This window comes from Patagioenas fasciata, chromosome W (assembly GCF_037038585.1).
Source record: "Patagioenas fasciata isolate bPatFas1 chromosome W, bPatFas1.hap1, whole genome shotgun sequence".
In the NCBI taxonomy this organism is placed as follows: domain Eukaryota; kingdom Metazoa; phylum Chordata; class Aves; order Columbiformes; family Columbidae; genus Patagioenas; species Patagioenas fasciata.
The window spans coordinates 56084783-56100297 of NC_092559.1; the positions used below are offsets into that span (position 1 = coordinate 56084783).

The 15515-nt window shown below is 36.5% G+C and overlaps 1 protein-coding gene across 1 annotated transcript in view; it reads right to left on the reverse strand.

Moving 5' to 3' along the window:
* LOC136115688 (ras GTPase-activating protein 1-like) overlaps positions 1-15515 on the reverse strand; it is a 107955-nt gene that overhangs the window by 36552 nt on the left and 55888 nt on the right. The window contains exons 9-15 of the mRNA XM_065861895.1: positions 14339-14417; positions 11821-11941; positions 9797-9953; positions 8525-8612; positions 4403-4480; positions 2239-2396; positions 1867-1943 (exon numbers count right to left, since the gene is read on the reverse strand). Of these exons, the coding sequence (XP_065717967.1) occupies positions 1867-1943; positions 2239-2396; positions 4403-4480; positions 8525-8612; positions 9797-9953; positions 11821-11941; positions 14339-14417 (758 nt within the window). The remainder of the gene's footprint in view (positions 1-1866; positions 1944-2238; positions 2397-4402; positions 4481-8524; positions 8613-9796; positions 9954-11820; positions 11942-14338; positions 14418-15515) is intronic.

A 15515-nucleotide genomic window follows, 5' to 3' on the forward strand; every position in this document is an offset into this window, starting at 1 on the left:
AAAAAACAGTGAAACCAATATCAGATTTCTGGGCCCTCAATCTGCTTTATATGACAGGTAAAACAAGCAGAAAAGTTGACTTAATGGGTTGGCTGGGAAGATGAGCCTCACATTTCTCCCACTTCAGAGCAATCCGCATTTAACAACTGTGGCTACAAAGGAGAAATGTTCACAAAAGTAACCACAGAATCACAGACCAACTTTCTTGCTTTTGGAGAGGTTAAGGGTTTAAGCAACACAGCATGCAGGCAAGTTGGATAAGGTCTCTTTAGCTCAGTTTCCCCCCCCCCCTTCAAATATTTAACAGGGATGGAGATGTAGGATTGTTAATTCAAATTGATACAGTCTAATCCTTATCCCAAAATGAAAGGACTGTTAGGTTATGCTCCATCTATAACCTTCCACCAGCTATACATCTAAAGGTAGCACAATCTCTTTAATCTGAACTGAGAGAAGGAAATGACAAAAACACTTTAAAAGAAGTTACCAAAGTATTCCATTCATTAATTATCTTTTGAAAAGTTCTTTTACTAACCGAAGCTTTGGCCCAGATAAAGAATTTTCTAGTTCAAATTACTGGAACTGTGCAAGAACAAGGTCACAACTGCAATTAGAAAATCCTTCTGTCTGTCAAATACATCTTTTTTCCTTCTGCTATGCAGAAATTTTTCTGTTTTTTTTTTTCGGTAAAGGGCAAGAGTTCTGAAACTGAATTAGGTTCTGCAAGAGCATTCAGTCTTAGAAGTAATCCTTCTACTTTGGTCAAGGTTTCCCTACAAATATCTTCTCTGAGAGGAAAAAGAGAGAAAGAAATCAACACTGAGGCAAACATAACAGGCCAGTAACACAGTACATGCAAATGAAGAGCAACAGCAACATATTATAAATACCATGCCAGGCTTTGGGACAGGTCTGAACACAACAGAAAAGTACCTGGAACAAATCTTGGGGGGGTGGGGTGAGTGGTGGTATCTGCACTGCAGGCAACAGAGAGGAGGCAAAAGGCTGAAGTTACAAGGCAAGTATGGTGTGAAACAAAATATCTTGAAAGACAAAAAAAACCCCACATTGTGTGGCTAAGAATCTAGGTGTGGGGTTTTTGGGGAGGTTGTTTGGTTTGGGGTTTTTTGGGTTGCTGGGGTTTTTTTGGGTTTTTTTGTTTGTTTTTTTTTGTTTTTATTTATTTATTTGGAAAGTTGATAAGTCTTACCATCTTGCTAGTCATTTGCTGGAACAGAAAAGCAAACAAAACAGCTGAAGAGGCTGTGTACATAACAGGAGGAAAATAAATTATTTGGAACGCAGATGAGAAAATGGAGGGGAAGAACAGGATGACACAGGACTGAGGCAAATTTTGTTCTACAGACTGTCAAATTGGATTTTTTTTTTTTTTTTTTGAGTAAAGTACTACCTTTCCTCCCTCTTTCTCCCTGGAAGCAACAAAAAAACCTGAAAAGGACAAAAGAAATTCCACACAATTGGGCTTAAAACAGATTAAAGAAATTAACTTAGTGGAACTTAACATTTTACGGAGTAGAATTATTCTGACAGCTTCTCTTTCCTCTTTTTTTTTTTTTTTTGGTAAACATGGTCACAGTATAACATAATAGGTATACTTGAAAAGAGCTAGAAAAGCCATCAGATACATAGAATTGGATTACTGTACATTTTACTACTAAAAAAATGCTGGTTCTTATTGTAAAAACATTAATGTAGAGTCAGTAACAGACACCCAAAACATACCAATGCACCTGGTATAGTAATCACAGAATACATTTAATTCTCTTGTGACAATATGTGACAAGAGTAACAAAGATTGTATCCACTGTTGCAATATATATCCATCTTTTACAGAAAAATACTTACATATATCTGGATCTTTACTTTTCTTTGTTTTGTTACTAAGACTTATCTCAAATCTATTAATATCAGATGAAAGATCACTAGGGGAAAAGACAGAAAGCCTCAATTAATACTATACTTGGCCAACATTTAAACTTACTCTAAAGTTATTTCAATCCTGAGTTCTCATGATCAGACAAAGACAATTATATTAACAAAGAAACTTAGATGCATACATAAAATTCCACCCACGCATTTGTGGCTGAAAGGTGGCTGCTATATAACCATGCATACATTATTTTTAAAAAGCACATGCAAAACAGTACAACGTAAAGAATCTTAAATGCAATGCAATGTTCAAGTGAAATTTGGTAATTCAATAAGATTAAGACTTACTCAAAGACAAATTCTTCTGACCATACAGGGTTCTGCCCTTCCCTGATATGTGTTTTTGCTACCTGGACACTGTTCAGGTAGATGTTACAATACGGATTAGTAAAATGTTTTACTGGGAGCGTATGAGCTTCTTCTACATGCAAAATAAGACTGCTGACCTAAAGAAAATACACAAAATGTATTTATTTTATTAAAAAAGAATGGAATTCTCCCCATGTGAAAGTTTACTGTTAAGGTATAAATATTAAATACAAAATATAATTTCCTAATAGAAAGAGCACAGAACAGGAATAACGGAACAAGATTTTAAGCATCAGCAGCGACAAATTAATAGCAACTCAAATAACTTGAACCTAAACCCCCAGCACCACAGTTTTAACTCATCTTAACTTTTAGTTTTAAAACCATCACTACAAGACATTAAGATTTCCAAGTACTAACTTTTCTATGCATAGAAAATTCTACTGAAGTCAAAGACTTGTATCTTGAGTAAGAGCCATGGACAACTCCAAACACAAAGACATTTTTGTTCCTTTCCTAACAGATTAGGCTCAGTATGAGTCAGCAGTGTGCCCTGGCAGCCAAGAGGTCAAACCGCATCCTGGAGTGCATTAAACACAGTATAATCAGCTGGTCAAAAGAGGTGATTATCCTGCTGTATTTAGCACTGATGCAGCCTCTCCTTGAGTACTGTGTGCAGTTCCAGACCCCAAAATTTAGGAAGGATATTAAGGTATTTGAATGTGCTCAGAGAAGGGCAACAAAGCTGGTCAAAGTGCTGGAAGGCATGTCCTATGAGGAGCAGCTAAGGACTTTGGGTTTGTCTAGTTCAGAGAAAAGGAGGCTGAGGGGCGACCTCATTGCCTCTCTACAACTTCCTGAGGAGGGGAAGTGGAAAGGGAGGTGCTGATCTCATCTCCCTGGTACCCAGCGACAGGACACGCGGGAATATCTCAAATCTGTGTCAGGAGAGGTTCAGACTTGATGCTACAAAACATTTATTTACTAAGAGGGTAGTCAAACCCTGGAACAGGCTTCCTAGAGAGGTGGCCAATTCCCCATGCCTGTTGGTGTTTAAGAGGCATTTGGACAATGCGCTTAATAACATGCTTTAACTTTTGGTCAGTCCTGAAGTGGTTCGGCAGTTGGACTAGATGATCACTGAAGGTCACTTTCCACTGAAATATTCTATTCTGTTCTAAACAACAGCAGATTACATAAAATTTCCTTGTTTGACACACTGTTATCTCCCCTGTTAACAAAGAAGATATTAGTCTGTACTATAGATTTTCAAAATAACAGCACTCAGAAACTCAATTTCCAGAAAATGAGAAGTGAACTCTCTGAAATCATTTACATTAAATACATTTTAAATAATCTACTATTTTACAAACTTCTGAATTGTATGCAATTCATAGCTTAAATATCTAATGATATCAACTGAAGTCAACTTAGATAAATACAGGAAATATCGTACTTGACCATGTCAAATTTCCATTTAAATCCAAATATCCAGTACCAAAAGTTTAAAAGGACAGTTCAAGAAACCCTGAAACTTATGTTATTTCTTTAAGACAGTCATGGAAGTATGATTTTTGATCTTTATACACTTTATCTACCTTGATCATTTATGTTTTTTATACTTTCCACCTCTCTGAATAGTCTGATATCTTCCCACACTTATTTACTTAGAAATTCTTTTACTCATTCCAGCTTATAATTAAAAGAATTTTCTCATTTCCTTTATGTATCCTAAATGAGAATACTATAAACAGTAAATAGCATCTATTTTCTATTCTATTCCTTCATGCAGTTTAACATTTTCTTTGCTTTTGGAAGTATAGAATTAGTTCAGATGATCACTGTAGGCGCTTCGCTTTTGTGGCTCTCACTGTCTTCTGCCAGTTCATATAGCAATTATCTAATTAAGTTTGGTTCTTCAGAACTATTCAATCATATTTAATGTTGACCACAGAATAATTCTGCATTTCATATTAAAAAATTTATTCCTTTTTCCATAGACTGATAAAACAGCTATTTCCAACATTCATAACATTCAAAGATACATGCAGGATTTTCTGTTGTTGAAAGGAGAGTTCTGAGATGTATCATCATCATTTTGCAACAAGACCACCTCTCCCCCCCCATATCTATATAGCTTCACCTGACGTAGACGTTTATTTGATGTCCCTGGACTGTTTTTTCTTAAACTGCAAAATATCTGCAGAGCCTTCATCCAGTCCTAAGAGAGAAAGGTACAAAACAGTGTAATAAGAAGTCAGATTCAGCTTCTTGCAGTAGAACAGACATGTCTTAAAAAAAAAAAAAAGCACTGAAGTATCTGAAGTTGTTTCTTTAGCTTAAGAACCACCAACTTGTATATAATTCAAAGTATGAAAATCTGAATAGTAAAACCAAATTAATAACTTTCTCAGTAAAACTAAATAAGCATTTACAAATCTGAAAGTTTCTCTTTTAGAAAAGATGGTATATAAAATGAAGCAAGACTTGGTTGCTTCTGAGAAAATAACAGTCAACAAGTCAAACTGCTCTGATCATTCTCTCCTCTATTTTTATATTGCAGTCATATTTTACTCTATATACTTCAAACAAAAATAAAGCAGCATTAACAGAAAAAAACACTGAAAAGTATAACCTACACCCACATTCTCTCTGCTCACAAATACATAAAGCAGAGTAGATACTATGGAAGATATGCTATAGCTTCATTTGCATGTTTTCACATCCCACCCTCACAAATTTTGTAAGCTCTTATGAAGCATAAAATTTAGAGTTTGACTTAATATTCATAAGGGTGTAGGCTCAAAGATCTGCTACCTACTCTCAAAGTACAATTTAATAATACCATTAAAGAAAAAAAATATTTTCAGTCTTACCCTTTACATTACCTTCCACATTTTTAAAATACAGATACATTCTATATTGCAGCTATTCTTAGGTGAACCATTTTGGGAGTAAAGTTTTATCTTTCAAACCCTTCCATAAAAGGAAGAACTGTCAACTATGCCTCAGACTGTTATTAGTTTGCTTTCTTATTCAAATAAGGAAAAGCAAATAAAGAACCATAGAACCTACTAAATACTCTAAATTAATCTAAATATTTCCTAGATACAAAGTCATCTTTATTCCCCCTCCTAACAGGAAAACCTATCCCCTTAAATGCCAAAGTTTACAGCAGTTTAATGCCATAGTTTAGCCCCAGCTTCCCCAACAGCCAGTAACTAAAACCACTTGCTGCTCACTCACACCTCCCCTGCCCCCAGTGCGATGGGGGAAGAATCATGAAACAAAAAGCAAAACTCATGGGTTGGGATAAGAACAGTTTAATGGAACAGCAAAAAAAAGGCAAGAAGATGAAGGAAAAAACAAACAAGCACCCACAAAAAACAAACAAACAAAAAACTCAAACAAAACCACAACAACAACGAAAGAATATATGAAGTGATGGATACACATCGCAATCTCTCACCACATAGCAATCCCAACACTGCAGTTCTCCTCGGAAGCAGCAATTGTGGATTCCTGACTGCAACCTGCGCCAAAACCTCCCCCCGTCCTGGACAGCAGTTCATGCCCAAAACACAATAGCAGTAAACTGCATGGTCCAGGGTCCAGAGAGAACCAAGAACATCCTGAACTGCCCCGCTCCTCTGCAGTGGGAAAGAGAGACTGCCCCATTGGTCAGCCCCCCTTTTATAACTGAGCATGACCTTATATGGTATCAACTACCCCTTTGGCTAGTTTTGGGTCGGTTATCCAGGCTGTGTCATCCCCCTATCTCAGCCGACCCTGCACAAGCAGCAAGTATGAACAATGCACCATAGCATGCACAATGAAACTAGCATATGAGGCTACACTCTACATTACACTGGCTTAATGGTTTGTACAAATCTCAGACAACATGCAATCCATTGGACAGCAGCTTTGATATTTACCACATTATATGAAATCCATTGAGTTTTCCTTAGTATACCAACAAAATTATTCTTCTGTGAAATGTTACAAGGTACAGACAGCTGTAACTTCTGAGAACAGAACTATCAGTAAAACATCTGACTTACCTGAATCAGAATCATTTTATAAAAGAAATCCTGGTATTGTGTATAAACGCAGTAAACATTGTTAAAGAAATGTAAACTAAAAGGAGACTATACCAAATGTTCAGAAAACAGGACAGGATATTCTGCTTGTCCTGACACGATATTCTGCCTATTACACATTCTTAAATAAAATCAAAAGCATAGCTTAACTTCTGACACAACAGGTATATTTCAGAGCTCTGGAATATCAAAACAACTTCATGAATATGAACATTGTCGCATCTTTCATATGCTCTCAAGTTGGTGAGATTTAAAGAATTAGACTCCATTCCTACAATTCTTAATAAGCAAACATTAACTGCTAGAGAGCTAATAACTAAATTATACCAATGTAAAACAACCAAACAAAAAAAAAACACAATCAAACTTATTTTATGCACAAGATCAGGGCCTAAGACTATATGCAACGACCAGTTTATGGACAGAACAAATAACTGTAAAAGGCTCATTAGGTTTTGATTGGTGGGCATACCTACATTAGCATTTTATTAGGTTGGTGCAACAGGAATTGCGGTTCTTTCATTGTTGAAATGTGTTATTTGATACTGGAATACATTCTTAAATAAATATGGTTATGTTATCTTTTGAATGTGCTTTTCTCACTTTATGTTTTTTTGCTACTAACTTATTACTTGATGTTTATTTTATATTTTAGACTATGGAAATGATGTTAGACAAAAGGTAAATTTGAGCGATTTTCTTAGTCAAGTTCAAAATGGGTTGTAAAGCAGTAAACTCGTAACATCAACAACACATTTGGTCCAGGAACTGCTAATGAATATACAGTGTAGTGGTAGTTCTAGAATTTTCACAAAGGAGACAAGAGCCTTGAAGATGAGGAGCATAGTGGCCAGCCATCAGAAGATGACAACGACCAATTGAGAGCAATCATCGAAGCTGATCCTCTTACAACTCCACCAGAAGTTGCCAAAGAACTCAGCGTCAACCATTCTACAGTTGTTCCGCATTTGAAGCAAACTGAAATGAGAAAAATCTCAAGAAGTGGGTACCTCATGAGCTGACCAAAAATAACAAAAAAAATCGTCGTTTTGAAGCATTGTCTTATTCTACGTAACAGCAATGAACCATTTCTCGATCGGATTGTGACATGCGATGAAAAGTGGATTTTATACAGCAACCAGCAATGACCAGCTCAGTGGTTGGACTGAGAAGAACCTCCAAAGCACTTCCCAAAGCCAAGCTTGCACCAAAAAAGGTCATGGTCACTGTTTGGTGGTCTGATGTTGGTCTGATCCACTACAGCTTTCTGAATCCCAGCAGAAACATTCCATCTGAGAAGCATGCTCAGCAAATCAATGAGATGCACTGAAAGCTGCAATGCCCGCAGTCAGCACTGGTCAACAGAAAAGGGCCAATTCTTCTCCACGACAACGCCCGACCATATGTCACACAACCAATGCTTCAAAAGTTGAACAAATTGGGCTACGTAGTTTTGCTTCATCTGCCATATTCACCTGACCTCTTGCTAACCAACTATCACTTCTTCAAGCATCTTGACAACTTTTTGCAGGGAAAACGCTTCCACAACCAGCAGGATGCAGAAAAAATTTTCCAAGATTTCATTGAATCCCAAAGCACGGATTTTTAAGCTACAGGAATAAACAAACTTATTTCTCTTTGGCAAAAATGTGTTGATTGTAATGGTTCCTATTTTGATTAATAAAGATGTGTTTAAGCCTAGTTATAATGACATAAAATTCACCACCAAATACCGCAATTACTCTTTCGCCAACCTGATAGTTCATATCAGGAATGTGCTCTTGAAGCAAAACTCTCACTAACTATGCTCCGGTTCATTACATGGAAAAATGTTGGAGAGTAAACTATTTATTTTTTTTGACTGAACTACTCCAAAAGATGTTCTCCCGAAACATCTAATGGAAACTAATGGAAGTTCAGTCCACAGGACCAGACTAGAACTTGTCCAAAGTTAAATCCCTAAAGTGCAGCTAATGTAGGTGCTAGATTCTCATCACCAACTATTTTCCTTAAAGATCTGCTACTACTGCATGGTAATATTTGCTAATGTAGACACAGCCACCATCTGTGGTATACTTGCTTTCTATTAGAGAAAAAATATATTATTAAACACTACAAAACAAAACATTACTTTTAAAATTATATTTACCAACAAAAGTTCTCACCTGTGCTTGTTCTGGAGTTTCTCCTGCAAAGTAAAAGATGTAATGCTCTTCACTGAAGTGCTGAACTACTATCTGAAAACAGTTTGGCCTTAAAAACAAGCAAAATAAAAATGTAGCATCATCACACTTGGAATCAGCAAAAAACTCAACAAGAAAAGTTTCTACATGCTTCAAAAGTGCATTTTGATTTGAATTAATTACGTAGTTTCAGGAAAATTGCACCCCAGTTCAATTAATTTGTTTCAGAATATTTAAGAAACTTGGAACAGTTTGTATTGAATATACATGCACACTGTCTTGCAGTTGTGGAGAAATACACCTGATAACATAAAAGACTGGTTAATGAGGACTACTCCCCATAAACATTTTAAGTTATGCACAAGTTCAGCACTGATTCCAAACCAATTAATCATGCATTATGGATTTGTAGTTGTAGGAGTTCAGGAACTATATTAACGTGAGGAATTCTGTATCTGAATGTATTCCACAGCTCTCACAACCAATAAAACGTGCATTGGATCACATACTAATAACTGAATACGTGTGATATAAAACTACTAAAGCTTTGAATGCAATTATAACATCTTTGTCATTTTATGTATCTACACTCATTTGTCAAGAAGTATCAAAAACATTTTGTGCTATTACATTACAAGCTAAAGTACACACTTGATTCACGGCCTTCCAAATGACGTTCAATGGAACTTAGTTCTCCCAAAACCAGGATTACACTTGCAAATGATGTTTTGGTCTCCCCCCATGCACTGCTTAGGGAAACACTAGCATGGCTTTTTGTGGCCATGCCCACAGGAGGACTGGGGAGGGGGGCAAGAAGTAGCCAGGTCAGGAGCTACTTAAATCATTGTCACCAAAAACATGTCAAGTTACAGTCCTCACTGTACTTCCGAGAAAAGTGGAAAGATAGTTTTGACTGCCTAATTATTAAGTTGGTGCAAAAGGAATTGTGTTTTTTTCATTGTTGAAATTTGCTGTTTGATACTGGAATACATTCTTAAATAAATGTGGTTATGTTATACATCTTTTGAATGCGCTTTTCTTGCTTTATGTTTTTTTGCTACTAACTTATTACTTGCTGCTTATTTTATATTTTAGACTATGGAAATGATGTTAGACAAAAGGCAAATTCGAGCAAGTTTATTGTGCTAGGCCAACTTGTTCGTTAGTGACGTATTGCCCATATCTTGTATATACCTCAAAACTGGTAATTATCTGTCCTGTTGCATGTACAAGAATTAAAAGCCAGTGCCCTACCTGCCAAATAAACTGTCATGTACTCCATAGACTGAACACACACTAAGGTCTATTAATCCTTTAGGTTTTGTGGCTCGTTTTTCACTTTCAAAATAAATAAGCTGGGCATCGTTTCCCTCCAATATAAAGTACAAGTTTTTCCATCTCTTTCCTTTACCTGTAAGGAAAGCAAGTAATAAGTTACAATATTGTTTTAAAGAAAATATAAATTTTGTAAATGAAGAAAAAAGAGGGCAGTAAGGTTTTTGTCAAAATACAAACAGAAAAACAATGTACAGTTAATCACGCTTAAGCAATAACATCATTATACATATTTTTTTTCAGCATTTAGCTAAAACTAGACCCTCTTCACAGATTCAGGTACAATTTTAGATGGTTCTCTAAATATTTTCATTAATCTCAACAGGATTAAGCAAGTCCATATGACCTCTGTTCATATCAGCAGGAAGACTGTATCTATACAGTTTGCAAATAATGTATGATGCTGTATGATGTATGGTTATTTTAATTAAGAAATAGATTTCTCTTGACATAAGGAAATTATTCCTAAACTTTAATCAACTAATCAGCATAACACATTGCATCACAGTATCTTAAATCAGAATGACTGAAGAATAGAAATGGGAATACAATACATACAAACTTGGATCAGAACCATGCCCCAAATACACCTATATCCAAAAATTTTATCAGTTCCACGTGTTTCAGAAATAAATAAATAAATAAATGGAGATTTAAATGTTAAGGTTTGTTGGAAGACACATTAGATGCATGAGTAAAATGTGAATTTAGCCACTGGCTAAACCAAAAATAAATCACTCATTGTTTAATATCCTCTGAATTACAACTGATAAGGAACTTTCTGCAACTACTTCATACATAAACCACAGTACCTTTTAGAAAAACATGTAGCCTTAATTTTCAACAAGCACTAGTACTCACTGTTTTGGAAAATTAACTTTAACATCTAGTTATTATACTCTACTAGATGGAAGAGCAATTTGATTAAATTTCTGTTCTGTCTGCAGGTATATGCATCTCTCCACACCTACTCCTGCTTGCACATTCAAAGTACCCTTTTAGATAAAGATTTTCACTTCATGTTCGTTCTTGGATGAGTTCTCACCCTACCATATCCCTCTACACCTTCTTGCATAATTAGCACTCTCAAGAAGAGAGATGCTTTCCTTGCTTTATTCTAGTTTTTATTTCCTTTGAATGTGTCTTTTGAACTCGGATATATTTAAATGCTTACCTTCTTTCTCACTTTTGCTTGCTATCCAGATCACTATCTGGTACTTATTGTTTTAGTTACTGTCTATCATATGCAGAAAAATTATTTTTTTTTTATAATCAACTTTAATGGAAACAGAAAAACTAAAATCATGGTACTTAGAAAGTGACTAGCTTCCTCAGAACTTAAAAATCTTGCTCAACAGTAATTCTTCAGGGATATATTTAGATGAGTCAGGCAGCTTTTAATCCAATTATTATATGCTATGTTGAGTGTGTCAGTATTAGAAACTTTAAAAAGTCTCAGTGTACCTTGAACACCAGAATATACATTTTAAATTATATTACCTGACTTGGAATAACAAAATTAAATGAGCTCTGGTCTCCAGGGAATGTACTGATTTACATTAATCTAGCTCTCTTTAACCCATGTGATCAGCTTAAATTTAAACAAGTTGCATATTAAATATGAATATATTTTATGAAAATGTATTTCATTTAATGAAACTGAATGTTACCTTTGATAAAAGGTGCTTAGTTTTTGTGCCGTTTCCTGATTTTTTCGGCAAGAACTGCTAATCAACATCTTTATATTACATGTCATTTTATGTATTATGTCTTTCTATTTATACAATTCTTAAGGAAAAAGAACCTTTCATACCCCTTACAGACTTTCTACCACCTTTTGCTCACTTCAATTTTGCCTCCGCTAGTACCAGTACTGCATAAAATATGCATCCATATCTGCAGTTTTTAGAAAAAGATATTTAATTGAAGTAAACAAAACTCACTTTTTTTCAGAAGATATCCTTTTTTGACAATATTTTTATAAAAAGCATCCTTTGTTTTGCGACGAATTGTATTGTAGATTTCTTTTCCATCCACTGTATCATTAAGCACTTGTTCTTGATGCTAGTAAATAAGAAATCAACTTTATTTAAAGCTCAGAAATCACCGTGAAACAACTGCACACTATGAATCTGCAACTGAAATTTTATTGAATGCTACCAATTCTTTATTATTCTCTCATGTGTCTTAGCAAACTAATATGATTTAATACAATACCTTTGCCAAAAATGCAATATAACTATTTCTTGTGGAATGATGAGGCCAGAATTATAATATGAGAAGAAAAATAAGGTTTAAATACTTACCAACTTTCACAAAGTAACATCTGTATTTATTTTTTTAACATTAAACAGAAACAGTATCTTTCACAGTGATTTACACAAGTCTTTAAAGGTTATTTAGTTTCTAACTGTCTTTTACCAAGGCTTTTGGAATTGAGTAACTAAGGATAAACTCTGAATCAACAAGAATGTGGCAAAACACAATTCAAACTGAATGATTACCACACAAAGTTACACAGTCCCTCAGAATCTTATGAGCACTCATGTCCTCATGAGCTGCAAAGCTTCTGGACCACGTTGTAATGCCCACAGCCACATTTGACCATACTATAAAATGAGGTTCCCACCGAAGACCCCCTTTGGAGTGGTCTTCTCGGAGCAGTGGGTCTGTGAATTGGAGCCCTCTTCTTAGACTGGGATGTTGTCTAAGGAAACTTCCTAGGATTGAGAGCTCCTCACCTCCCCGTTTGGGTGAGTGGTTATTTACTGGATATATAGTTGAATGAGTCCTTGCCTAATCAGGCAAGTGTGAGTCCTTGCCTAACCCAGGCAAGTGATTATTTCTTGTGGGTATCCTGGAGTCAGAGGGTTCTGGTTTTCTTTCTTGTGTGTGCATGCACACTGTGGATCCTCATTATTCTTATTTTGCTGTACCCCAATAATCTCCTCAACTGATATCTGTCATGGGGGCACCCCAAAGTCAGTTTTAGGCAGACAAGTTCCAAAACAGACTTTATTCTGGCTGGAAAAGTACAGCCAATAAACTGACCAAAACAGGGTTTATACAATTAGTTAGCACTCCGACAACATAAAATAAAGGTTCGGATATCAGTTGAGAAGATTATTGGGCTGCAGCGAAATGAGAATAATGAGGATCCACAGCATGCATGCACACACTCACAAGAAACACACCAGAGCCCTCCGACTCAGGGTAAACTAACGCTTGCCTGGGTTAGGCGAGGATATATTCAGTAAATTATCACTCACCCAAACAAGGAGGTGAGACGCTCCCAATCTCGGGAAGTTTCCTTAGATGACGTTCCAGTCTAAGGGGAGGGTTCTGGCTCAGCAGACCCCCTGCTCCGAGAAGACCCCAACAAAGGGAATCTTCGGCGGGAACCCCATTTTATAGTCTGATCAGATCTGGTTGTGGGCATTCCAGAAGCTTCTCAGCTTCTCTGGGCCCCTCCTCTGCTAACGACCCTGTCAACCGACTCTGGTCCCACAAAAGGGCCACTAACTGCCCCATTGAAAGCTCCAGTTCTCAGAGGGGGATGTGCAACTGCCACACCAGTTCTCAGGGGTAGAAGTGCAACTGCCACAATATCCAAACCTGTATTTTATGTTGTCAGAGTGCTAACTAATTGTATAAAACCTGTTTCTAGTTGGGGTATTTGCTGTACTTTTCCAGTCAGAATAAAGTCTGTTTTGGAACTTGTTCGCCTAAAACTGACTTTGGGGTGCCTCTGTGACAACAGAGCATGACAGTATGTGGGAGAATACACAACCAAATGTAATTACACCACCAATAAGTCTGTGTTTTTTTGGTTTTGTTTGTTTGTTTGGTTGGTTGGTTTGTTGTTTTGGTTTTTTATAAAAAAAGTCACAAATATATCCAAATAACTTAAAAGAATTTGATGCAGTCTTAAATGGAAAATTAGTCAACACAAGGAAAGTTATTGATACAGGAACCATAACTGGATACACAAAGTGCCAAAGTGAAGATGATTGGCATGATCCAAAAAGAATTATGGAGAACAAAGAAAGTTACTAGGTGAAGCTTTTCAAGGATGTTTCAGAATTCAAATTTCCTCAAGTTTGTCTCAACCACAGACAGACACAGAGGAATGGAGGGCAGCCTAGTTCCCCCCACAATGCAATATGGTATTAAGGCACAGCATTGGTTCAATCAGGGATCAGAGCTGGGGCCACAAGATGGAGCATTTACACCCCAGAGCACAGACAAAGCTTATCATATCTTCTGTTTACTACAAGTCAACCTTAGATAAGGGAATGCATATGAGGATAAAATGAAAGAAACTCACAAGTTCAAAACAAAAATTCAGGATGCTGTTTTAACTATCATGGATACCTATGCTGTAATTCAGTTCCTATACAATAAATATTTGTAGATTAAGTCAATATCTTCAATAACAAGTGCTCAAAGATGAATTTTTACCTGCATTGTAACGGGATCTTTAAGGTAATATCCTTCAACAATCTGTTCTTTTCTATAATGTTCAATGATCTCAGCAATACTGTTCAAATAAGAAAAATACGATTTAAAATGTTAAAAAATTAGTTTTTCCTCCATATAATAATTTGCTTTTCCATGCAATCACACTACATTTCCTCACAAATTTATAATAAAAAGCAAGTGTTAAACAACATAATCTCATTTGCAGCAATTACAATGTACTACTACACTGTAGTCAAGAAAATTCACAGAACTGCACTCATAATGTACTAATTCTAAACTCCATAGAATATTTTAAATTAGTTATAGAAAATACATGTATTGGGTCTGGCTGGGATCGAGTTAACTTCCCTCATACCAGCTATCATATTGCAGTACTCTGTAGCAAGAACATTTAATAACAAACCAGTTTTAGCTACTGCTGAGCAGTGCTCACAGCATTAAGGCTGTCTCTCCAACCCTGCTCTTCAAAGGCCAGCAGGCATGGGGTGGGCAAGAGGTTGGGAGGGGATATAGCCAGGACAGCTGACCCAAACTGACCAAAGAGATATTCCACACCATATAATGTCATACTCAGCAATAAAAGTCAAAAAAAAAGAAAGGGGGGCATTCATTATTAAGGCATTTGTCTTCCAAAGCAACCTCTATGCATACTGAGGCCTGTTCTGGTTTTGTTAAAAACAAGACCAGTTCTCTTTTAGTGATTTTTCTTTCAGCTAACTTCTTCTAGGTGGCTGTACTTTTCTGAGTTTTAGCCTGCATATTTTTTCCGAGGATGCTGTACTCAGTGCTGATAAGAAGACCAATGGAATGCTGAAGCAGCTCATGTTTAGATTTATTACTATGGTAGCCAAGAAAGACTGATAATTTTTCCCACGTTCTGTTGTGAGAGGGGTGTGTTTGAGGAGGGGTGGATGGAACAGGTGACTAGAACTGACCAAAGGAAGTATTCCATCTCATAATCGTCATACCCCCTATATAAGAGGGTGATCACGAGAGTCACTCTCTCTTCGACCATGGCTGGCATCTAGAGAGGACCTTGTCTGTCTGCCTGCGATCTACAGGCCTCAGGACCTACATCCCTGCAACCAGGTTCCGGTTTGCTGTGAAGTCCAGCCCATGACTTCTGGGGGCCTGAGCTGCAGCTACTGGAGCCACG